This window comes from Falco biarmicus, chromosome 6, assembly GCF_023638135.1.
Source record: "Falco biarmicus isolate bFalBia1 chromosome 6, bFalBia1.pri, whole genome shotgun sequence".
NCBI lineage: Eukaryota > Metazoa > Chordata > Aves > Falconiformes > Falconidae > Falco > Falco biarmicus.
This window is the reverse complement of record NC_079293.1, coordinates 80,644,366-80,671,325: the sequence shown is the minus strand read 5'-3', so window position 1 is coordinate 80,671,325 and position 26,960 is coordinate 80,644,366. Positions and strand designations below refer to the sequence as shown.

General features: G+C 40.6%; 1 protein-coding gene across 4 annotated transcripts in view; it reads right to left on the bottom strand.

Moving 5' to 3' along the window:
* DISC1 (DISC1 scaffold protein) overlaps positions 1–26,960 on the bottom strand; it is a 207,745-nt gene that overhangs the window by 41,609 nt on the left and 139,176 nt on the right. For all 4 annotated transcript variants that reach the window (XM_056343825.1, XM_056343823.1, XM_056343826.1 and 1 more), the window contains one exon: positions 8,572–8,632. In XM_056343825.1, coding sequence (XP_056199800.1) covers positions 8,572–8,632 — 61 coding nt within the window. The remainder of the gene's footprint in view (positions 1–8,571; positions 8,633–26,960) is intronic.

The window sequence follows — 26,960 nt, the reverse complement described above, 5'->3', positions numbered from 1 at the left end:
CACCAGACTTAGTCCTGTGGCCCTTCGTTGCAAGGGCAGGCAACACAAGTGATTTCACTGCCACCCAACAGCACTTTTCCAGAGAGGTAAGGGTCACCCATAAGGAACAGCTTGAAGTCACAGGCAAACAACACACTTTGGGAAACCACCCCTATATAACTGATGTTGTATCAAAAAAAAAGAAGTATCCCATACAGACAGGAACAGCTGAGAAGCCATAACGAGATGAGACAGCGAGCTATGCACCCGCAAGGACACTCAGCCTTTTTGCTTGTGCTCCAAGAGCATCTTAGACCAGCTTTGAGACCATCAGCAGTATGAAACACTGTCCCTTCAGCGTGCTCTGCTACTCAGAGCATTCATACCCAGCTCTGCTCCCAGAAACATTGCTGAAACTTAGTAAGTTATAAAGCAGACTTACTACATAAGCTAACAGGATGAATAATAAGGGAAGAGAGTAACTATTTTAACTGTTCATTGTCATGAGAACTGAAATGTGATGTGATGGCAATTAATCCTGACTTGTCCTCTTATGGCATGGGACCCTCAGGACATCAGACATCTTGTCTGAAGGGATGGAGCTCAGTGAAGATCACATCTTCAAACGCATTAAAAACACTGCCTGCCTGAGAGAACCACAAGTTTCTGATACAGAATGCATGCATGTCCTAGCAGACGGAGGAACTAGGTTGCAGCCACATTTGTTCTGAGCTAGCCGAGTGACATTTGATTGAAAAGCTTAAAAAAAAATAAATCAGAGGTGTATGAGATCACGTAAAGCACACCCTGAGCTCAACTTCTGCTTCTTCAGTAAATGCAAGTTGTCCTAATTACACACAATTCCCTTCACTTCAGTGAACGAGGAGCAGCGCAGATGAGCATACCTTACCTAGCAAGAGCAAGGCTCCACTACATTTCCTGTACTGCGTGTCCGTGAGTCATAAAAAGCCACCATTAAGATGAAAACAAACGCTGTTGAACAAAAAAGGAACAAAGACAAACAGCGAAAGAGAGTCGATTAAAAGAAGAAAGATTTTACGTACATTTGCCCAGTTACCAGGTGCTGAATCATGCAACAACAGTAAAGCACAGTCATTGCAATATCGCATCTTACTAGCAGGTGTATTTATTTGTTTTCCCATTCTTGCAGAAGAGCAGAGAAAATAGCTCAATAAAACACCTCTGTGTAATTGTCACCAGTTATTCTTTAACAATATTATTCCCCCAAAATAATTTCATGATTCTTATCTGGGAATTAGAAAAAGCCACTAAAAAGCCCCGTTTTTGTGATGAATGGAAGTCACAGCATAATCTTTCGAGGCCTGGAGAACAGTACAATCACATTAAATTCCCTCAGCTCAAGAAATGTCATCTTTACCTCGGCTGGTACAAAAAAATTGTTTCCATCCTGAGGCAGTTATGATAAGGGATTTAGAAGCCATCACCATGTGGGCCATGAGATACAAAGGAATGCACCGCCGCATATAAAGTGTCTGCGTTGCTCACAATTTCAGAGCTAATGTTCTCACAGCTGCGTATGACTTAGACCAGCTGGGAAGAAAAAAGGGACTAAATGAGTCACTAGAAAGATCTAATATTTTGTCTAACCTGCATTTAACACTCCTGCAGCAGAACTGTTGGTAAGCAAAATAAGATCAGATCATTATCCAGCAAGGGACAGGGGCTGTGTGCTCTCTTGGAAGCGCACTAGAACACACACAGTCTTGGGGGGAGGTAGGCAAAGATGGTATTTCAGTCCTATCTGTGCACTCCTAAGATACTACCAGCAGCTGAAATGACTCTCAGTGCAACCGAGGCAGGTCACAGGTCACACAAAATTACTGCAGGCCATCTGGTACTCCCAGGCATGTCTGCGCTGCTGCGTATACGAGAGGGAAAAGCTTTTTGGAAAGCCTTACTCAGCAGCCTTAGCACAGTCCGCCTCCAGGCTTTCAACACCATGACGTGCAGAACACCAGCAGCCCGAGGTGGAACCTTACCCTTACAGAAGGTAAGGGTCTGTAGATGGCCACAGAGGGGCTTTGTCATTAAAACGCTTGATATTTGCAAGCTTGTACTTGCAGGTTTGGACAACTTGCAGGTTTTGTTGCTCCTCAACAGCATGGCATCGGACTCCAGGCAGGACTTTGGGTGGATGCAGGAGGCTAAAAAGCTCCAGTTGGATACAGGGACCCAACCTCACTGCAGAAAATCATTTCAGTCTCAAGAAACACTTAAATGCCTCATTGTTTAATTAGCAATAAAGGCAGCTCCTTCTGCGGTTTCTGCTGCCTCAGGGTTCAATTCTCCATGACGGGTCTGGCCCTCACACACCCTGAGTACATGCAGAAGGATGAACAATGGTCCCAGGATCTTTGTTTTCTCCTGATGTTTCATTTGCTCTCTGCCTTCCTCCCCCTTAAGATGTATTTTTGCTTCTAAGATGCTCCTTCATTAAATATCATATCTATCATTAATTGGTCAAGCTATGGTTCAGGCATAACTTTCACATTAACATGTAACGCCACTCAGGAAATACGTGGTAAGCCAAAACCCCTAGTTCTTAGGGCAAATGTCAAATCATTCCCAGCACACAAAATGAAATCTGAAGATAACGCTCTCTTCTAACAATTCTGCCACATTTACTCCATCTGCTTAGGAGTGCAAACTTTCACAGATGATCAGTTTCTAATAAGTTTCACAAGGGCCATGTATCCCAAATATGCTTCTACGGATATCTAGCAGATGGATGCTTGAAAAATAAAAGCATTGTTATTTCATCCTAAATCTCATAAAGCTGATTTGCACCATTAATTTAACCTTAGTTTTCTTTGGTATAAAGGAGTATTTAAAAAAAAAAGTACAGAAAGGAAAGTATAAAAAAAATGTTGTTCTTATTTTAAAATAAAATGGCTTATTTCCTTCTACTACTACAAGAACAGCACAGCAGTGTCTCCAAAGGCAAGACTGAGCTAAAAAGCCTTTGGCTGCATGTTTCAGTGAGGTAATCAAATTCCTGATTTTGCAAAGCATTTTATAAGGTAATTGTATTTACTGTGGAACATTTACTAGCTTCTGCCAGGGCAGTGGTCTGAAAGATAATTATTTTTTTTAATTTTACCTTGTTCCACACTCTTGTTTTCATTTCTTCAGCTACCAAATACAGTGCTCAGACAGATCAATCTTTCCATGCACACGCATTCTCACAGCTCCCTCTGCAACAGAAGGGAAATAGACTGAAGCAAGGACAGAAATATAAGGAGATGCAGGGAACACATAAATTGTGACAGACACAATTGCGCAGGTCACATGACTTTCATTGAGATATGTAAGAACTAGCAAAAAACTCAGATTATGATGATTTTTCATGCAGAAATACGTATAAACGGTTTCCTGCTCATTTCAAAAGAGACTATTTCTTTGGTTTCTTCAAAAACAAGTGCATATTTACAAACCACAGTTTAGACTTAGATTCTCACCTCTAAGTACCTAAATAAAAGTAACATGGTACTCTCCATTGATTTTAAAGGTGTTTATTGATACTCCACATTTTGCAAAATCCAGCCGCTTTTAAGTATTGATTTAGGAGACAGCATTTAAGCACAAAATCCCAACCCAAATCTTCTGCTCTTATGGCTTTATAGCTCTCTTTTCCAGGCTAAATTCATGACCCTCAACCATTTACATGACTTAAGCTCATTTATGACAGAACTTGGTGGTTCTTAGAGTTAAATTGTCGAAGCCTGCTTTAGTCACAGTAATGATACAAAGCCCCAGCAGATCCCTCCCTTGGAATGGAAAGAAGTGGGATGAAGAAATACACTTTCTGTTAAAGAACAAGGGTGTCACCAGAAGATGCTCAGCTGACTCTCAATGAGCTAGATCAGACAACTATACTAAACTTCTCTTCTTGAATGGCTCAAGTGATGAGCTGAATTTATCCGAGCAAAATTTCTTGCACTACAGCTATTCATGCAGACGTCTTCACTGAACACAGTTTCATAATCCTAACTATAATCACTTTTGCACATCTCCTGTTTACTAACAAAATGTAAGTGATTTGCAAGGGCTACCATGGAAGACATGGCAATGGTGTTTACAGTCTCAAAAGAGCAGCTAGTAATTTAATATATAAACTCTAGGAGTGGCTTGATGTATATTGGTGACTGAAAAAGAGACAGGCTGAAGGGTTATTACATGTGCTATTTATTTATTCTTTTCTTGAAGGACACTGTCCTCAACAACTGTCAATCCCCTGCTCAGAAAACAAGCTATATTTTAAAAGGAAAAAACAATGTCACGTAATCTGTATACTTAATGGGTGGTTAGTCTTCTTTGGGGTGAAATTATCAGATACTGGACATATTTCCTGTTTTGTCAATGCATATTTTCCCTTTTTTTCTGTATGTACAAGGCTATTAAGAGTACTGTTCTTAATCAAACAGATTAACATTTTATTATGCTACTTGAAAACAGACGCATTTTGTAGGGTGCAGTCAAAAGTACTGCATTTGTTTAAATGGAAAAAAAAAAAGGCACTCCAGTGAATAAGCTAGGTTCCCTCCCCCACCTCCAAAAAAGGAACAAAAAAAATTTAGAAGAAGGATATGTTCCAAACTTGTCTTAAGAGACTAAACAAAAGAGGAAAAAAAAAAAGGGGGGGACACACGGACACACGACACGACACAACTTTTTAATTTATAAAATTGATACTTTAACCTGAATCTTTATTAAAGGTGTTTTGGTCTGAGTTTTCTTCATTAATTCTCTTCTACTATAAAAGTGATCAAAAATTACATTTCTGACAGTTCTACCATATGTGAAGCTATTTTTTTCATTGAAGGGTTTTGAATCTAGGTTATTTCTATTTGAAACATTACCTACCAAAATGATTTTAAATTTAGAAGCTTATTTGAATTAATGCTGCACAGACTTGATCCTCTATTGTTTTCCAAGGCATCCAAAAAAAGTGCATCAATGAGCCAGATGTAAATTCTACCTCTGTCTACAATGTAAATACAAAACTTATTTTTTAAACTTTCCTTAGAGAGTCTTTCTTTAAGTTAGGATATATATCTATATGAAGGAGTAATCTGAGCATATATATGAAGACCCAAAAAAAGCGAAAAAGTCTGTCAAGTTACTTCTCTAAGAGGGGAGAGGAGGGAAAAAAAAGCCTCTTGGGCTCTTACTTACTTTTTTTAATTACTGAAGCTGTAAAGCAGGTGTAGTTAATTACTTAAAGTCCAAAGAACCTTTAAAAAACAAGTATCTATAGCCACTTTATTAGCATAAATATAAAAAGATTTTAAAGCTGTAGTATCTTAGAGACTTCTTTCTGGTAAAATCACTAGAGATTTTCTCTACCCACCAACGTTAAAAGAAATTCTTAGTCCTTAATTACTTGGGATAAACTATTTTTAGAATAATACCATTTGCACATATTGAAAAACTGTCACTGGTTCAGGACTGAATCTTTCCTATCTGGTGTTCCTCAGGGGTTGGTACTGGCACTAGTGCTGTTTAATATCTTTGTCGGCAACATGGGCACTGGGATCGAGGGCACCCCCACTCAGCAAGTTTGCCGATGACACCAAGCCGTTGGGGTGGTTGGCACGCTGGAGGGAAGGGATCCCACATGGAGGGACCTTGACAGGCTTCAGAGGTGGGTCCATGTGAACCTAATGAACTTCAACAAGGCCAGGTACAAAGTCCTGCATGTGGGTCGGGGCAATCCCGAGCACAAATACAGGCTGGGCAGAGAATGGACTGAGAGCAGCCCTGGGGAGAAAGGCTTGGGGGTGCTGGTTGATCCGAAGCTCAACACGGCCCAGCAAGGTGTGCCTGCAGCCCAGAAAGCTGACCGTGTGCTGGGCTGCATCCAAAGATGCGTGGCCATCAGGTCGAGGGAGGTGATTCTCCCCCTCTGCTCCGCTCTCATGGGACCCCACCTGGAGCACTGCATCCAGCTCTGGGGACCCCAGCATGAGAAGGACATGGACCTGCTGGAGCGGGTCCAGAGGAGGGCCACGAAGATGATCAGAGGGCTGGAATGCCTCTCCGATGAAGACAGGCTGAGAGACTTGGGGTTGTTCAGCCTGGAGAAGAGAAGGCTCTGGGGAGACCTTATAGCAGCCTGTCGGTACCTAACGGGCCCGGCCAGAAGGCTGGAGAGGGACTTGTCACAAGGGCCTGTAGTGATAGGGCAAGGGAGAACGGCTTTCAGCTGAAAGAGGGTAGATTTATGTTAGATACTAGGGATAAACTCTTCACTGTGAGGGTGGTGAGGTGCTGGAACAGGTTGCCCAGGGATGGGGCATCCACAGCCCTGTTCAGCCTGGCCTTTGAGCAACCTGTTCTAGTGGAAGGTGCCCCTGCCCGTGGCAGAGGGGTTGAAACTGGATGATCTTTAAGATCCCTCCCAACCCAAAGCATTCTATGATTCTGTGATCCCCAGGCTTGGCCAGCACTGCAGTGGATTTTTTGGGGGAGTTTTTTTGTTGGGTTTATTTGGTGAGTTTTAGGGATTGTTGTTGTTGGGGGGTTGGTTTGGGGTTTTTTTATTAATTCTTAAGGGCAGGAAGGAAAATATTGCAAGTTTGGCAACACTGCAATAGTCTGTTAGAGAAGCTGATGGCAAGCTCTGAAGTGCGTGTTAAGTGCACCAGTACGGTTGCAGCAATATACTTGGACTTCATGTATCTGGGTCCTCAACATATGCTGGGAAGAACACTTACCTTAACAGCAAAAGTCTGAAGCCTGTAGCCTGGCTGCAGTGGAGAATCTAGACTGAAACAGGCCTATGTGGTACTGAGGAAAACCAACCCTTGCAGACAAAAGCAACAGATTATATTACAATATTCCACAACTCTTACATCTGCTATAGGAAGTTTGAAATGGTCGAAGACTGTTCATAATAAAATGCTTCTAAAATACAAAGCAGTGCCAAAAAGAGGGTTTAACTTGTAATCCTCCCCCTGAAATGATACTCCCCACAGAAGCAGGTTGAATACCAGCAATTCAGCATGGAACTTTCTCCCACAAACAGCAGGAAGAGGGGAAAAAAAAGCTGCAAGCTCATTAACAACACCTATCAAAACACATAAAAATGTGTTGCAACTTAAGGTACCAATGCAGAAAAGTCCACATAGACAACTCAAAAAGCACTAAAAAAGCATAAATAAAATGAACCAGAGCTGCAAATTCTGTGTGACAAATCCTCAGAAGGAGAAAAAAAACTATATAGATTCTCAAATTATATAATACTTAAAGAGAAATTTACTTCCTTCTGGAAGCCTGGTATGTCAGTTAAATCCATACAGCCTAGAAACATCAATACATCTTGTTATACCTTATATTTTATTTTTTAATAAAAAGCAGAGTTTTCAAAAAGACAACCCACAGAATATTCCTAAGACTTGTCTTACACTTATGGATTGGAGTATGTGGAATATAAATGTTATTAAGAGGAGGTCAGGCAGCACCCAAGACACACAGCTCGATCTTCAAGGTTTGTTTTCCTCATTTTTCAACCAGCTCTGAACTACTTTTAAATTTAAAGAGTTATGCAAAAGAAATACTTCTATATTTAACAGTATGAGTGTGCAAATCTAAAGATCTACAACCCTCTCTTTATCAATACAACAAAACAAGAGTGCAACAAGTTTATTGATTATACTTGATCACTTATAGAAATGGAAGTGGTGCTAATTTGGCAAGCTGTGTTTTATTAAGACACAAACTCCAATTACAGCCTACAAAAGCCTTTTCCAATGCAAATATTCTTGTGCAAGGCAAAGTCCACTAACATAGAAGATTCCATTACAACAGCACTGCAACATTTGCTAACTGTATTTCAAGGAGGAGCCTAAAATTTGAGAGTTGATCTAGAGCCCCCTTCACACAGCAAGAGAAGGAAATATAAATGCTAGCATTTGTTTACCAATTAAAAAAAAAAAAAAAAAGCATACAAATAAGTGAATTCTGCATTAGGATTCAGTTCTTAAAATATCTCCATTATTGTCTTGGTTTCTATTTGCTTTCCACAATCCCCCAACATGGCATTCTTTCAAAACTGTTATATAAGAGTCACTGGTTGTCGAAGATGCCCAGAATTTTGGTGAAGGATTCCTTGGCTCAGCTCAAAGCTGGGTTTTGCATAGGAACAGAGGGGTGATTTTTCAGCCAGCTCTCACATCCCCAGGGCTTCTGGGTGTTCAAAGAGCTCACACCGCTGATCACAGCACCCGCAGGCGGAGCTGGAGATATGCACACCAACTGCACCCATGGTCCCTTTTCTCTGGCTGTACCACCACTGCTCCAGAGCAGTCTAGACAGCGCAGCCATTCTTGCTTTTACCTGCATCCATTGGCAGGCTGGTGGCAAAGCTGCTGAACACAGCCACAGACAGAGGTCTTCATAACAACACTTGTGGGCTTTTCCAGCTTTGAATTAGTTTTTGGTATTATTCTAATGCAAGTTCCAAAACATTCCCTGACGCTTTTATGCCTATCAGTGCTGCGTTAAAAAGCATTTTTTAATTTTCAAAGGTTTCCATGTTATCATCCTTACCTATGTAGTTTATCCTCCAGCATCTCCATGTACTTTTCAGCATTTTCTTTTACACTGGTCACTGCAAAATCGAAGTCAAAGTTAGACAATGGTGTAACTGTACAGTTTTGTATTTTCTTTTTAAACCAACTCATCTCTTACCCACAAATTTTACACATATCAATTAGAAATGAGAATTCCATTAATCTTTTCCACATTCAAATTACAGCGTGGGTGTTTTATCCCTTTTTTTCCCTTAAAAGTCTATTGTATCTGTATTGCACTAATATAACCAGTAATTAATGCATTAACCTCTTGGTTGTGCCAGAAAAACTGTGAGACTAACAGAGGCACAGTTTATACCAGTTTCCTCCTGACAAAAAGGAGAAAAAAAAAAAAAGAAGAAAAAGAAAAAAAGAAAATCCACACAGCTAGGTCCTCACCTTTACCTCAGGAGAAACAAGCAATTTGTCAGTCCATACACAAAAGCCCTTTAAAATGTTATGCATCTTGTATCAAACTTCTGATAGAACCAAAACACTACAGAATGGAAAGAACTACCATTCAAGATTATTATGTGATTTTTTTTTTTTGTGGTTTGGGGGTTTTATTTGTTTGTTTTTAAACTTGGGACCTAGATATTGCCTGCATATGAGTCCCTTCTTCACTTGGAAGAACCCCCCATAAACTACCTACCGTAACACGCAATAATAAAGCCATTCTTTTGGATGACCCTTGGTACTCCATCATGGGTACAAATGGGGGAAAAGGTAAATCCCCTTCCAGGAAAACAGAGACTTCTAAAGGATAACAATTTTCACATTATGATAACATTTTTCCCCCTCCCTAACAGATGCTTGCCAACCCCAAGTCTAGTAGGAGTGTAAATCGGTTGGTTACTTTTAAATTCTTAATTTGTTGTAAAACAATTAAATATATTTTGTATGAACATGCATTCTACATAGCATCACTGTTTTTACAGGCAAAGCTTGCTGCATGGATCAGGTACCCTATTAATTTACTCATCTTTCTCCCCTATCTTCCCTACAATACAATGCCTCTAAGCACAGCTTACACATATCAAGTTCTTTGTGTATTTCTCACTTTCCCCTCTTATTTTTTGTAATTTTTTTCTTAATAAAGTAGAATGTCACACACTAAAGCCTAATCTGAAAACCTGGCATTAACAAAATCAGCTGTAGTAAAGCTGTGTTCATACACACATACACAGGAGTTCACTAACGGCAACCCCTTAGGTAATGCCATTAGCAGCAAACATCAGGGTCAACCTAACATTGACTGTCTGTAGAAGGGGGTGTTCACCTGGTCACACAGCAGTCACACATCACTGAGGCAGTCCGCATCCCAATAGCAAATACAGAACACATTTTGCAAAGCTGGTTTACTTTTGTTTTTTTCTTTATTTTATGAGAGTTTATCGAATTAGGAAAAAAACCAAAACAAAACCAAACCACAACATCCCAAAAAACCTACCAAAAAAAACCCAAACCCAAAACCAAAAAAAACCAAACAAACCAAACACACACCAAAACCCTAGTACTCTGGAAAGCACCACAATTTTGTCCATAACATCTTTAACCCAGGTTCAACATCAGACAGGTTCTGCAATACATCGCCTTGACCTACCAGGATTCTGGAAGATTATAGTGTACATAGAAAACTGCATTCATTTATACATTCACAGACCCATCTCACCATTAGAAGAGTGCTGGTGAATGTCACACAAAAGGTTATATATGGATTTTTGCAATGGTACTGGAGAGTAAATAAGTTTCCTTAGCTTGTAGCAGTTCTATAACAACTGCAGGGCTCAGTCGAAGTTCTGTTTCCTTACCATGCTTTTATTCCTACGCTTCCTGCAGAACTGCAGAGCGCCTGCAAGTCTGCAAGTCCTCCTTTAATGACACACTACAGCTTTATATAAACTACCATCACTCTTTCCAAACTCCCTGTCCGTCAATCCCCAATGAACTGACCTGAGGTCCAGCGCATGCTTTGATAGTAGATAGCTTAAAGGTGTATGGCTGCCGTACTTCCCCTTCTCTTGCCATTGCCATAATATCCTTCAACATGAGCTGTTACAACTCAGGAGCTTATTCTTCCAGATAATAAAGTCAGCAGATATTATTAATTTTTGTAGAGGGATGAGGAAAGGTGGAGAATCTGTTTCACACTCACTTTGTTTCTAACCGATATAGTGACTTCTTATGTTACATGAAAGATAAACCTTGCTTTCAATTTCTCCTGCTGTGCTTGTCACTTTTTAATTGGGTATGATCTGATAGAGTAATTCGCACTTTCACAGTTCAGTCCTGCCCCTACACGCAATTTTGCAATGCCCTTGAAGCACACAGCTTAATACATCAGCATTATTCAATGACAAAAAGTAATGGACAAGAATAAACCACTAGTCAAAAGTAGGTCAGCAAAAAGCTAACACTCATTTGGAAATCACCTCACATCACTAAACCCTACTCTCTCCTGTCAAATGTTTTAACTACATTAAAAGAAATGCAAACTTTGCTGCTGAAAGAGAAAGCTCCCCAGACTAGCTTTGTCTTCTTTTGCATGTAATTGGAAGAGCTGTGACCTGGAGATTTTGCTGGAAGGAAAACACTGCTTTAAAACCTGATGGAGGTTACTTCCCTTGCAACAAACTGCAAGCAGCACTGCAACAACTACAATACTTTCAGCCTTTTAGATCATCCATTTGAAAGAGAAGACAAGCAACAAATTAGCAGATTTTTTTTTTGTTCTAATTTAATGAATCCATTCACCGTCACTTCAAAGCAGAAAGATGCAAACAGGAAGCTCTGTGTGTCTTCAATCAAGCTAAGAAAGTACTAGATGACAGAGGGAGGAAAAAAAAGTAATGATAATTTATGAGATGCTTTTCTGCATAAACATGCCAAATGGTTTATTTTTACATTTAAGTGAATGCGATTGCTTTTTTCTTCAGTTCTCTGGGGATTTACATGCTTAGCTCATATTGGCCTTGAGGGGAGTTATTAAAATAAAGAAGTATAAATACTCACAGAAGATCAGACACCAGGGTATTTGCTAAGATTAAAAATAGACTTTTCTTGTGAAGCCTTAATTGAAGAAAAGTGATTCAGCATTTCTTTCTCTTATTTTATCATATATTTTTCTTCCTCCTTACAGCAGCAAACAAAGTCCAGATTAGAATCAGTCCTGGTCAGGCGGCACTAAAGGGCAGTCGTGAGCTCCTGTGCTGGCCTTTTAGATGTTACAGAGAATAAATCTGCCATTTTAGAAGCTGTATAAATACCTTCCAATAATTAAACGTATATAGCGGTCTTTTAAAATAATATCGTGTGTTCCTCTTCTGAAAGCAGCCCCACTGGTGTAATGCTTTCTATTACTTACAAATACTATGTGAGCCTGTACATGAAGATGTATCATCATTTTTATTCTCCGGTCTTAATCCACACAAACTGAGCTTACAAAGACCTACAGACCACGACACATGCCTTGGATTCTATGATCAATATTTTCAAAAGCTTTCTAAAACTGAGTATCCGACTGGAGACACCTTGAACCCAGTGCCCACATGAAAGCGCCAGATGCGGATGCTTGGCACTTCAGGAGGACAAGTCTTTAAAACTGAAGCAGGTGTCTCAAAAAATTGGTAGCCAATACCACAGTAATTTTTAAGCGCTAGCCCACAGGTTGTAGATCTCTACCAGACAAGTAAGCCACAAAATGAGTTCCAGAAATACAAAGTCAAAAGTTAATTTTTTGCCTTCTGGTCTAAAAAGCAATTTCTTTCTTTATTTATTTGTTTTGGGGTGGGGGTGAATACCGACACATCTTTTCACACAAAATTAAAGGTTGGAACAGCCACAATGACTGCTAGTAGATCTAGACCCAGCATGAAAAGAACTGCCAGACATTACCTGCCTGCACAACCAACCTGAAGCCTGTACAATTAGCCTCTCCGATCCATAAGCATTACACTCCTCCTCAAATACTTTATTAGTCAGACAAAGCAAAACTCCCACTGGTTTCAATGAGATTTTTGCCTGATTTAAGGATCTAGGATGAGGTTTGGCTCTTAAGAAGAATATGAAACCAGAAGTAACTGCACAGACGTGCATTGATCCACCCGGAGTAAACTCTGAGGACAGAATTAGGTGTGAACAAGGTTGACAGGTTGCTTGTCGTGTCACTATTCTATTTTTTAAATATAGAAATTATTATCAAGGCTAAGAGAAAAGTGAAAGCAGAACACGATCAGTTGAAAGTATCTGATCTTTTCTGTCATGTAAGATGTGCTGCATTAATGTGTGAAGTTGGGGTCTGAAAAACTGCAGAATGGCTTCGATATAATTAAAGGTTAACTTGAAAAGCCAGTCAAACTTCAGAGATGACACCTCAGCTGCCCAACTACATGTCAAGATGATTTATCAAGCCCAAGTAACAAGATTTTGGATTACAGAATGGCAAGGAATTCTGCATCTTGCAGACAGGCAGGGGAAAAACCCAAAGAACAAGCTCAGCTTCAAGAACAACAGCCTCTCTCTAGAGCATTATTGCCAGGGAACTCAAGCAGAAAGAAAAGGCCAGGATTAAAGAGAGGAAAACAGGTGCCTTGATAGAGATGTGTGAATACTCAAAAAAAGCTCACACTCTGGGTGAGATCAATCAACCAAATTCTATGCTGGTTCACTGACTGTCTTCTCGTAATGAAGTAAATCCTGACGTACATAGTTACTCCCTATCTCTTCCAGCAGTTGTGGTTTGTCCTAAGGGAACGTGCTAATCCTAAATATCACTGCAGAATAACACAAAATGAGCCTGAGTAAATTACTGCCACCAGAGATGAGGTCACCAAAATTTAGAAGTCTAAATAGATTGGCTATTCCTTGAATAGGAAGTTTACATGAAGGTGAACTGGAAAAAAAAATTGGTACTGAACATCTATGAAATTAAAGCCACACATTTAAAGACATAACCCAATCTTACTTGATGGAGTTGAAGACATTATTTGGCTAAGTGGGGATGATTCCATAACTCAACCACAAGATATTTTTTTTTTTCTTCCTTCTGAAAACAGCTGGCCTGGCAACCAGGGTAGTGTCCTGTCACACAAATGCAAAGCTGTGCTTTACAGTGACATGCCACCAGCACATTCAAACACAGCAGTTCTGCTGGCACTGAGCTGTGTGAATGAAGCGGGGCTGCTAGACAGCCTTAATCCCTCTGGATAGAAGAGAGTCTGCAGCAACTGTTGGGTGATTTGGGAATGTTGAGCTTATCATAATTCCATCCCACAAGAGGACAGGGGGCTTTCAGGGACCTATTGCCAAATGCCACTCCACTGCTTTCACAGCTCTCAGAGGGATGCAGTACGTTGCATCTTGTCCATACGAAGATTTCCGCCATCAGCTTCAGTTGCCTCTCCAGTGCTAGATGGTCAACTCCTCTGATATATATGAACAACCAATTAAAGGTTCTAGCTTGAGCATCACTGTCTCAAAATACTTTGCCCACTTGTACACTTAAAATATTATATTATACTGCTACTTCATACTCTCAGTCTCTGTAAAAATATATGAAGAGTAATGAAGAAATACAAAACTGGCAGAACACAGGACAGAAGAGCATTTTCCCACTCATGCTGCACTGAAACAGGAAAAGAGGAAAAGTACAGAGTGAACAATTCAGCTTCCTCAGGAAGTTCCCTTTGGGGTTGCTGATACAGAAGGACTACTGTTAACGTTCTTTCCAACACGCGGGTACACCCTGAACAGGAGGAAGGGTTTAGTCTAACCTCTAGACATGCTGGGAGTGGGTGGGCACTGCAATACCCAAGACAATCAGCTTCCTCTCTTTAGGAGACCCCAGAAAGGCCAAGTACCAGTTCATTTGGAGAGACAGCAGCGTTTTGCACATAGCAAAGCAGACAAAGAACATGCTCCATCTGCTTGTTTCTCTGCCTACAAGGTCTCAACATATTTACAGCTGGCTTAATTTGTAGGCCTTGGTACAACAATGAATTTGAGCCTGCAATGAGTCAAGTGATATCTTGCCTTTGACATAAAAAAATACAGCTAAAAATACATACTGTATAGAAATTACTGATTTTAACAGAAAAGCCACTTGCTGCCCTCAAGTTAGATGTCGGGGCAGATATAAGGTATAGAAAGTCTCAGCATGAACAGTTTGGCAAAGAAATAAAAACCAGAAAACTAGACTTATAAAGGGAAATGACAGGAGGTGCCAGCAGCTCTGCCTGTAACAACTTACAATTCTGCCTCTCTGGGCATGGCATAAAAGGTTTGCAGAGCATAAGGGGGAGGGATGGGGAGAAACGGCCCCACATAAAAAGGCCCATTTGAGAAACAGACATTCCCAGAATCTACCTCCTGAACCTTCTTCATTGTATGTGGTATATTTCATCCAAAGAGACAGGTGACCCTTCAAGCTCTGTGATGATTAAATTGCCAAAATTGAAGAGAATTACCGTACTTTCACAGGGTTGCTACGCTTCTTTCAGATTTCTGTAAAATCTGGCGAGCCTGACACACGGTAGTTCCTCCTGTGCTATATGTGGGACACAGCAGGGGGAAGGAGGCAAATTACTTGCTAAATACTTTCAGCAAATAATCTACCTTTAAAAAACAAACAAAACCCCCCCTCAGCTGAAACTATACACATTTTTTTATTATGCAGTATCAAAACAAGCAGGCTGTTTCTAAATTAAAGGGGCAGTAGGCAAAGTGTCGGCCCAGCAGTGACCAGGGCACTGAAGTTACATGGCAACAGATCTGCCCCGAACCTTTAAGAGGTTCTATAAAGTGTAGGGAGGAATATAAAGGGAGTAGTGCAAGACCACACATCTATCCAGCCCCAGGTCTGGGAGCAGCCTCCAAGCCTTCCAACTTAAACTTCTCTCCTGCACATGCCACCTCCACAGTAACCACAGGCCAGGTGCAGAACCCCCATCACAGGTTTGGTTACTTTTCCACAGATGATTCAAAAGCTACATATGTTTGGGGTGCACCAAACAGAGCTTTAAATTGGCTGCAGACCTGGAGAAAAACATTCCTGCTTCTTCAGACGCTTGGTACCTACCGGATGGCAATATTCTCACTGCAGGGAACTCTTAACTCCAACCCAAAGCATCTCTCTGCTTTACACTGCTGACACCAATAAGCCAGCTTCCCCCAGAAAGGTTTTCTTCATTACAGACAGGTTTTACTTTATTTAGAATGAGTTAAGATGTGGAACCATGCACAGCTGTTAGCTCCAGAGTGACTGTATAGCGTCACTTCTGGAAGGATGCTGGAGATACACACTGAGAACATCCTCGGGGGAGAGGCCCCTGAACTCTCCTACAGGCAAGGCGAGGCTTGTTTTACCCTCCCATCCCATCCCATGGACAGGACCCTCCTGTTTTGCAAGCTCCCCTGCAGCCACCCAAGTCACTGTTTACACAGAACAATACACAGTAATTTATAATTTATCAATGCACCTTAGCGTTGAAAACATCAGACCCATTCCAAAAACCACGTGGAAAGTTTCCTTCACTTTCATTCCCATTTCTCTTCCATTCTTCCTTGAGCAACTAGGGATAAATGAAGGGGAAGGCTTACATTTTTCTTTGTGTGTTCTCTTGCCTGGTTTTCCTCTCTGCCTGTTTGCAACCTATTACTTCAATCCTCTGCTAACCATCTGTTCAGATCCCGCTCCCCCCCCCAAAAAAAAAACAAAAACCAAAACCAACCAACTTTTCTTTTTTCTCATTTCTTCTCTCAAAGCAACGCCTGAACATCAAGGAGAGCCATGCATCCAGCTTGCCCTCTGTGGATTGTCAGCAGTCACAAGAGATCATCTGGAAACCATTACACAAGCTAACAAGGCAACCAGACTCAACATATGCATGGGCACCAAAGAGTTCAAACTGGTTACTGAACTTGCCACAAGTTTTTCCTGAAAGTAAGATTTATTTTAACACTGTTAGATTAAACAAAAAGACCAGAACGAGCCATTTATATAGCTATCCAAGGCAAACAACAGAGAACAATCAGGCTTTATAGAGCGGGTAAGCTCCATGACAATCACTGACAACACCTAATACCTGTGTTATGAAAAGGAGGAACAGTTCAAACTTTTTTTTGTCTGAGGAGACAAACAGTAAGACAAGTAAAATTGCAATTCAATTTCTGGCTTAACAGGATACCTTGTGGCTAGCTAGTAGGGATGATGCATAGACCATCGGACATATGTCACAGCCATTCAGCAACATCAAGGCTCCTAAAACATCCAGTAGATGGTTCAAGTTCCCCAACTTAATTGTTCTGCTGAACTTTCAGGTATTAACTATTACTCCTAATGTTTTAGTCCCTGAATTGCAACCAAAAATTTATATTAAATTAGTAACCCACTATATTAAATTAGTAACCTACTTCGGCTTTTTAATTTAAGTTCACAAAACAAAGATGGTCAAAGATTTCTTTGAACCTCTCCAACCCCTCCAGAACTTTTCTTTCAAAAGAGCTCTGCAAAATTTCATGCTAGTCTTAATACTACTAGTTATCTTTTCTCCAGCTCAACATGTTGCTAGTCAGGTTATACAAATTAGGCAGAACCTAGGCACGTACAGAAAGATAGCCCTCAGCCAGAGGATATTTTGTACTTCAACTAATACAATTATCTAATGCAGAAGATGCTTGTGCTCAAAATTCCTTTATGGAACAAAAATACAGCACTGCAACACAGCTCCCCCCCCCCCCAAAAAAAAAAAAAAATATTGGAATTTGCTGCCATATGCTGCCATAGAATCTGGCTACTAAAAGAGATGAAAAGGAGAGCTAAGGGCAAGCATAAGAGCTTTGAAAATCAACAAAAAAGGAAAAAAAGTGTTAAAAAAAGGCCAATGTTACCACTGACAAAGGAAAATGACACACGCTTATCTTCACGCCAGTAGAACAAGTGGCTGCTAAGACATCAGTCCTTCAGATTATTTTAAAGAAAGCAAAGAAGAGCTCAAAGGTATATGCCGAAGGTTAGAAGTAACACAAATTGCAATAGAGATGAGAAAGGAGAATATTCAGCATTGCAAGCTATTTTTTAACAACCTTGAAATGACATCAAATAAAGCAGTGACTTCCTGTACCAAGGCTTACAAACGGTAACTGCAAATAGCACTAACCTGCGTTTTTGCACTGCTGTTCTCTCCAAGGATCTAGAACAAGTCTTCAAACTACAGAGAAGCAGCAATTTCTTTTTTGAAAAATAGCTGACAATGAGCAGCAGTACAGATAAGCAAAGTGTCCCACATAGTCCCACACACTGCAGTTTTCAGAAACCCTTTGTAAACCACTTGGCCACTGTTAGCTATACCAGGCACCTTTTCTGTATATGCAATTACAGGGCTTCTAAACGAGTAAAAAATGTGAAGCTCCCCTGCAGAGAGGCCGAGCAGAGCCTGTTCTGTAGCCATTCCAGTCACATGGAGTAAAGCAGACAACCTTAATACACCGTTTTCCTTAATCCCTAATAATCTTCGCCCTAGCCATTTCCTCCTCCTCCTCCTGGCATTATGCCACCTGCGCACCACTGCTCATGAGTTTCATTAAACCCATCGGTAATATTTAGCTATACTTGATATATCAATGTAAACATGATGCTTTTGACCATGAACATGCAGTGATGCCTTAAAAGCCTCTCTGCTACTAACATACAAAGCTAGAGCAGAGATTTACAAAATGTAATTGGGAAAATTACAGCAGCTGAGCAAAACAGATGTAGCTACAAGACTGTGTGTGCACTAAGTGCTCATACAAATCCTGAGCACCCTAAAGGGCAGAGTCACAGACAAGTGCACACTGTTGAGTGGGCATACATTTTTTGAACTGCTTTCAAGATAGGATCATTAATTTAATTGGCTGACTTAAAAATATTGCTAACACTATAAAGTCTTTGTTAGCTTTCTTATTAACTTTCTAGTGCAAAACTCTACTACAATAGAGCTCTTGAAAGCAACAGCTTTAATATCTCCAAGTTAAGGTGGTCTCAACAAAGGCATAAGATTTCCCATAAGATGATAAAGTACATTTTATAAATGAGTTGCACACAGCACTTTCAACTGCACAATAAACAAGGGATGCCAATGGCATTCCAATGGAAGACAAAACCTGCTACACTGCAGATTACCATGTAATTTCCACCTATGTTACTCAATATTTCAAGTCTTTTTTCCCTTGATACCCTCTTCTGTCACCAGAGCCAAACATAAATCTGCATTTTTCGCTTATCAGGATAAACTATAAAATATTTCAGCACCCTGTATCCTTTTTTTTGGCAAAAAAGAGACTCAATTCGTACTTTGCTTAGAGAGATGATGATAAAAGCAGCCTTATTACTAGTCCAAAATCTCTTTCTAAATTGAAGCAGACAGTTTCAGTATCAATGGAAAAATCTTTTATTTGAATTAAGCCCCTAGACCTCTTTTTGAGTAATGTCCATAAAAGAAGAGAATTAAAGACCTTGCCCTTCGCATGGAGTCCCAGCATTGCTATACTGTAAGCAAGATGAGTGGATTCATTCTTCAAAGCAGCACATGCTTCAGTGCATTGTCTGGGGTTTTTCCCTCTGCTGAAAATAACCATATCTGGTGGAGCTGACACTTTTTCTTTACTTTTGATTATGATTTTAATTTTTTACATTTTGACTGCCATATTACCCTAGCTGCCTCCCTCCCCAACTCCTAAGTCTACATTGTTTGTGTCTTTTCTCCTCCATTCTTTTTCTTTTCACTCCTCTGCCTTTCAGATTCCTCTTTTTCAGTTCTTGTCACCTTTGCTCTTCCACTTAAGCTGTAAATCATTCACTACTACAGGGAATTTCAATTCTGGGTTTGCTCTCCATACCAAACTTGCAGTGCTTCAGTTACTGCCAGAAAAGAAAACGTTTAGCACAATTTAGTAAGGACTCCCAAGTCAGTAGTTTGTGGACAATTTACTGGTCATTCTGGTGATGTGGAAGAACTTCCCAATGGCTCATGCAGACTCTTTCTACAGTAGCTTAATTTAACATTTTCTAATACAAATGTTCTTTAGCTATGAATTCACATGCTTAGTTGATCTAATCTTCATGACCCAAATGATTTTTCAAGTGGCCCCTGGAAAGTTTCAATTTCTTAAGTTTTGAAGACATGAGCTAGAAGTCCAAGTCCAGTAAAAGTCAAAGTCCAAACCTTCAGGACATCTCAAAATCCATAGCAACAGCACTAGCAGTATTACAAGGCTGCTCCAAAACACACAAAATTAGGATTTTATGCCTCCTCTTTCAATCTTCTCTTCTCACTAAGGTGCAAGAGCAGCAATAACTCTTCTGGCCACTCTCAGGAGAAACTAATCAGCTCTTCAGACAACATCCACCCATTTCTCATCAATCGGTGGCCAGATAGAGGGAACTGTCTGCAAGCCACCAGTTGGACCACATAAAATTTGAGCTGTGATGCCTAGGGAGTAAAATTTTCCACCACTCCCACAGCCTGAACATAGAGAGTCTTGGGTCTCCTGCTCAGGTATCCAGTTTGATTACTGGGCAATTAGCAGTATGAGACACAGTCTGCCCTGGAACAGACTGGAGTAGCGCCAGAAAGAGAAGCGGATGGAGTCAAATAGGGAAGAAAAAAAAAAAAAAGTAGTCATAATGAAGAGCAGGTCGGAAAGTGCTGCTGGAAGAACTGAGCCCAAGGGAAACTCCATTGGCCTGAGCTGGTTTGCAGCTATCGAGCACATTACAGCCCACTTTCTAGGGCACTTTGTTCAAGTCTGAGTAGAGCCAAGTGCTGTAGAGCATCACATTGGACAATATTTTTTCAATTAAGCTGCTGCCTCTTTGCTTGGCTGACTGACTGATATGTCAGTTGAACAGAGTGGTTTGCCTGTCCTTTTTTGTTTGTTTGCTTTGTTTTCCCAATTGCATTTTAAAAATTAGGCCAAAATGCCCACAGTCTAACAGAAGTGGCCTTGCTTGCAACAAGCTTGCGTGTTTTTACAAACTTGAGGAACATTCAACAGTTTTCTGAACTTTAAGGTCTCCCATAGATTTTGTTGCTCACACCAGGCGAAGCTGTAGAAATGAGAAATGCTCACACAGCAATGCTTCCACACTGTTGGCAAGAAGCTTTTTCAAAGCGCTGTTTGTGCATTTCAGCCGTGAAACTTCCAGTGATATCAGTAGGAGTCACACAGCTAAATCCCCAGGCAACACTTTTGGAAGATGACTTATATTTAAAGGAGGATTAGAAGAAAATACTTCTTATACCATTTTCCATGTAACATTATCAGTCTTAAACTCAGAGAAATGTGGAATCATTTGGGCGAAATACATGATTCACTGGGTATCAATTTTTCCATCCAATTAGGTTGGGCAGCTATGCTAAGTGTTTAACACGTACCCGTGCTTCCCCCTCCCTTTCCACAGAGTGTATATATTAAACACAAGTTAAGACTTCTGGGTTTTCAACTTTGTTGATTTTACATTCCTTTTGGGATTTAAAGTACTATTTTGTTTAATTATTTTTCCTCTACTCATCCACAGTATTGAATGACAGTAATAATGAGCTCAGAATCATTGTACAAATCCCAGTAGGAACCATTCATAGTTTGCTAATAGGACATTATATTTGCATTACCAAGTTCAGTTCAAAGCACGTTGTGTAAATTAGCTCTGAGGGTTACTACCACAAATCTAAAACCAGAACATCAGGTCAATTAGCACAGCTCTAAAGCACATTAGTTTGGGTGAAAACATAAGGGGTATGATTAAAATTCTAGGAAATCCTCTGCCTTCTTGGGCTAAGTGCCTCTCAAAAGAAGTCTGGTTTCACTTCTGGGAGAAACCAGAATGCCTCAGCTCACAGCAGAGTGGTGTGATGACTTTGACCCTGATGCCTAATAAGCAATACTGGCTTGTTATAAAGAGGGGGAGAAATTAACTTGCAGGATGTGTGGAAATCCTCAGAATCCCATAGAGACACTTTCTTCACCATCCAAATTAAAAGAACAGGTGAGGATGAGGAAGACACGGAGGATCTGGGAATTTAACAGAATATATTCCTCACATGAAATGTAGCTCACACAGAAAAGCTATTTAGTTTCTACCAGAGATAAATCTAGCACCATCAAGCCTGCAGCCACAGACCAGAAAGTCACACTTTAACAATGACAGAAGGAGGCACACAACAAATTAAGTAACAAGTACTGTTGGACTACATACCTCTTGGACAAACAGCATACACATATATATACATATACACACACACCCCCTGTGGAAGTAGTTAGTGAACTTAATGAAATTCAGAGACCACATACAGCATCTTTGGATCAAACTGCTGGAACTGAAGCATACAGACACAACAGGAGAAGGGGTACCCTAATGAAGTTCTACCTCGGGATTACAACTCTGATGAAGCCAAAGGATGTCACATAAAAATAAAGGGCCAAAGGATATTATTTTGGTCGAGTCAGTTGCTGGTCTAAACCCGCTGGTCAATTGTCAATTCAAGTCGGTCTTATCAAGCTACCAAGTCAGCACAGCACATGGGCTGTACCTCTGCCCAGCCAATGATGATCTCAAGATTCATTCCTTGGATCATTTTACAGTTAGCTTCTGAAATTTTAGCTAAACAACTGCCTTATAAAGCTGCTTATTCAGTAAACGTTAACCCATAATACATCGTTATTTTCTGCAGAAATGTATTTGAAATAACAGCTAGGTGACTTCAAAAAATATGCAATCTTAAACCAAATTACGGGATTTCAGATTACACAAAATAAATCATTCAAGGGACAGGTTTCATAGCAAACTGCATAAAAATGGTCATTCTTTATATACTAAGATGGATGTAGCTGTAACAGAGGAGAATTTCATCATTAGTATTTAGAATTCCTTTATTTGTACCACATATACACACCTGTTTGGCAACTGCCTAATGGGCCTATAGGGCTGAACTCACCAAAGCTTCTGACAAGCCCTGGAAGAAATGACTGCGATATATGCAGAAGCAGGTAGAAAGGTTAAAAAAAAAAACCAAAACAAGCGAACAACAACAAACAAAAAAAAAAAAAAAAGAAAATGACACTGGAAAATTAATCTGGATGTTTGAGTCAAGTACTTCTGCGAAATGCTTCCAGGTCCACGAGCATGACCATCTAAATACCTGTAACTTCCTGGTGGATGAAGTGGTGAGAATGAAGGGATTTGCCTGCATGAGACACTGGGCACGCTTTTTGGGAGAAAACAGCACACATACATAACAGATTCCACTCTACCTGCAATGCAAACTGAAGTGTGAAACAGAAAATAGGCTTTCAGCGAATTATAAATAGCTGGCAAGGACTTATGAATACTCAGCTGGGCAAAAAATGCTTTATATGGAAGACAGTAACACATGAAAGATCAGAAACCATACGTAAATTGAAAGAAAATTAATATATTGTCAGAATCCAAGCAAACAAAAGGCATATTTCAGAAAGTAAGCACTGTAAGATGCTTACTATTGCATGAAAACTCAGCAGCAAAAACAGATGAGCTAGAGTGCCCCGCAAAGTAAAAGCTATTTGATATAATAAGTGCTTCTGAAACTAGGTAGAGTAACACAACAAATCAATAGACTGCTTATTACATCCACCTATTTAGTAGCACAGGAAGGCTTAGATTAGCCTTAGAAGGATTAGACTACAAGCACAAATGAATCTGTAGAGGCAGGGAAGCAACATATTACTGCAAGATTCAGTAAGATCTACTGTGAAGAAAATTCTGTCTTTTGTCTTTAAAGGACTATTCAGCTGAATTTGAATTCTCCAAATCTTTTAAAACCAACTCATGATTTATTTTCTTTCCTTATTTCAATTACAGCTGTTCTTTTCAATTTGTTGTTCCTTTCCATCAGGGTCTTGATGGCTAATCTTTTTTCCATCACATTTTTTATCCATTAAAGAGGCAGAGAAACAGTCAAATACTTCGGGAAGGGGGAGAAAGTTTTTCTGTCATTCTGCATTTCTATGTTCCCAAAGAAACATCAATTAAAAGTTCCTCTTTAACATATACAGACACACAAATGTATGGGAATTTGTGTTGGGCTTTTCTTCCAAGATGCATCCACTCAGGGTCAGGGCAAGCACAGAATGGGGGGAAATAAAGCTTCTCTCTGCTTTCTCTGTGTTTCACGTGAGACCGTCAGTCTGCTATCACTTCCCCTAATGAGTGGTGTAACTATTATTCCTAATTGTGCACTATTCCAATTTTCAGCATTTTTAAAACTAAACTACCTAAAGAGAAAGGAGATGTCCAAAGGGGAAACACTCCCTAAGAAAATGCATTTGAGTAGCAGCAATTAAATACTCACTTTCTAAAAAGTTGTGAGGCAGAACTGCTTAATAATGACTCATTCCAAATGATCCCAGAGAACCTCAGACTATTTTTTTTTTTTAATAGCTTCATTCTCCTTGGTCTTGCCCAGAAGATACTTAAACAGGGCAAAACAGTGCAATCAGCAGCAGGAAGCGAGCATTGCTTCACTAAAACAAAGCGGAGCATGTCAGTAAAGGAAAATACAGCTGCCAAACCTTGATTTCTGGCATTGCATCTTTGCTCAAAATACATTATTGTGGCAAGTTCTGTGGCATTTGGACAGCTATGATTCTCTGAAAAGCATTAACATACTAATGTTTTTGTATTTTTTTTAACTTTTTTTTTTTTTTTAAACACTTGCTCTCCCACCAAGGCGAATGATCTGTTATTGGCCAGCTGAACTGGTCAAACAGACAACAGGGGGACAGGTATGGCCATTTCAGAAAACCCCGGCACTTCAACTCCTACTGCCTGAAGTCAGCACCTCTTCCTCCTGGACTTCTTAATGATTTCTTAAAATCCATTCTCCGTGGCTTGAGAAGCTTTTCTCAAAAACTGTTTCCATTCTGCCTTGATGACTGTAGTCATCCATTTTCTACTTGGAAAACAGGAATTTCTCATTCATGAAGGTTCAGTACCAGGAGCATACTATGCAGCAGCCACCCCAGGGAATGGTCTCCAGCTCACAGCACCCTGGCAGGGCTCGAGCCCTACAGAGAGTGAACATTGCCACCTTCTGACCCACTGCCCTGAGCTCCTGGGGCGCGCCAGCCTTCTGCAGGCAGCCAGGCATGTAATGACTTACCCAGATTCGGATGGCAGGGCAGACCTGCTGAGCTTGCACGCTGCAAGGAGGAGCGGAGAGGCAGACCACATGAAGGAGAACAGAAAGAGGCCCTTCTGTAATGGCTTCTGTCACCCTGCCATAAAAATCACCTTGTAGTCTAGTAAGAATCATCTTTGATGAACCTTTTCTCTCCTGGCCTCCTTAGCTAAGAAATTAGCAATAAAGGCAGTAAATGACACTGGGTTTCTTGTACTTGATTTGCACTGATTTTGAGGCTTCATCAGTTCTGAAAGGTGTTAACGTAATCTGCTTTCTATCGGGGCAGGGGAAATAAAACGCAGATATAACTCATCTCATTTATAACAAAAATAAAAGTCATTATCCTACTTTGTCACTTATTTGAAGAATAGTTGTTGGTTTGACCTAAACGGTCCAAGAAACAGTCTCTGCAGTTGCAGTGTTTACTGATAGTGCATCTTTCATTTACAGTGATTTCTAAGAAAGGAACACTACTCTCAAGTACATTTTTATGATGGACTTCAGTTTTCCCCGAGGGCAATTTCATCCATAGAAATAACACAATGATGCAAAGGTTCTTTAGATGGAGGAAAAACATACAGGCACCCTAATAGGCTATAAATTCTTTCCACAAACTTCTGCTGGTTTTTTAAGACTCTTAAATTATCTCTGGTGCTGTGGATTGGATAATCATGGCATTCCAGATGTGGAGGAAGGGACCAGATGGACAACAGAGAGAAAAGTAAAAAAAAAAAATCCTTCACTGTTCAAAAAAGCCTATTTCAGGAAAAAAAATTTACAAAAAACACGGAGGCAGCAATGTACTTTGGCCACCATAATGGGAATTCTAGCTGACGGGAACCACAACTATTTCAGATCAAGAAGCTTCAGAGTGACAGCTTGTATGTCTGGACTGTATTTAAGGGCAAATCTCAGCCTCTTGTAAGTGCACTTTGTCCACTGCAACTGCTGAAACAAAGTGAGAATTCTCATTTTTGTCTAAAACAGTGCGTGGATGAAATGCCTTCTGGGCTGCTCAGGATAGTTAATAGAAGACCCCTTTGGGAATTACCTCCTGGCAAAAAAAGAGCAGTTCTCATGCTTCTGCCAGGATCAGACAATGCCCACCCAGCAGCCTCCAGATGACGGCTGCACATTACCCTCCTCCGCGTGGAAGCTTCTGTGCCAAGGAACTGCTCAGGGTCCTGCCTTTAAATAAGCACCACTCGCTGCCGGATCCAAAAAAACTAAGTGATGTTCACGGAGGGAGGAACTGTTTCACCATTTTACAGCTACATGAGCAGACCCAGAAAGACATGGGTACTGCATCAGCATCAGCCAAGAGAATATGAGACAGAGATGGGACCTGAATCCAAGCATCCAACTGCTCAGTTTGTTGCTCCAAACTACATGCTGCTTCAACAGGCCTCCGGCCTAAGTCTATTAAATACATAACCAAAATTACAGCTATTTCTGGTGTTCCATTTCTAAAAGCATCACTGAGGTAAAACCAAATCCCACCCCTCAGCTGTGACAGAGGATACGCTGCATCCTGCCAACACACATTTCACCACAGGCGATGGGCCAGATCATCATGTCAACCTGAAGGATCAGAATGATTCAGAAGCTCAGTGGGGATATCCTCAATACTAGAAAGAGTCAGCAGCCAGGGAGATTGCTTTCCAGCCTCCTGCATAAGGATACAGCACCCCTCAACAAAGGAGACCCGAGACATGCCAACAGTTCACGGAGGGCAGGGCCCCCTGGGCAGCAGCTCTGCCGACTGACTGTGACGTTGTCGCCTGCCAAGGGGGTCCTCAAACTCTCCTCCAAGGGAGGATATAACTTGCCGAGGTCAAAGCAAAAAGCTAATCTGCTGGTACGTAACACAGACACAAACTCACTGCTCTGATCCTCTCAGCAGGGCTCTGCTTTTGACCTGCTCTGTTCCTCTTCCATTCACCCTTCTTCAAATGACTGTTACCAAAGGTCTTTCACCTACCTGCAGCTACAGCTTTAAGTATCTGCATCAACTGTCCATGCTCCCATAGTGGCAGTGTCAGCATTCACCTTAACCCAGAATCCACATGCAGAACGTTTGCAGGTAAGGTGAGCTGGTAGGGAAGGAGGAATGTTGTAAATCATAAGCACAAGAACTGTTGCAGAGAGAGGAGTTAGGAGGTACCAGGGT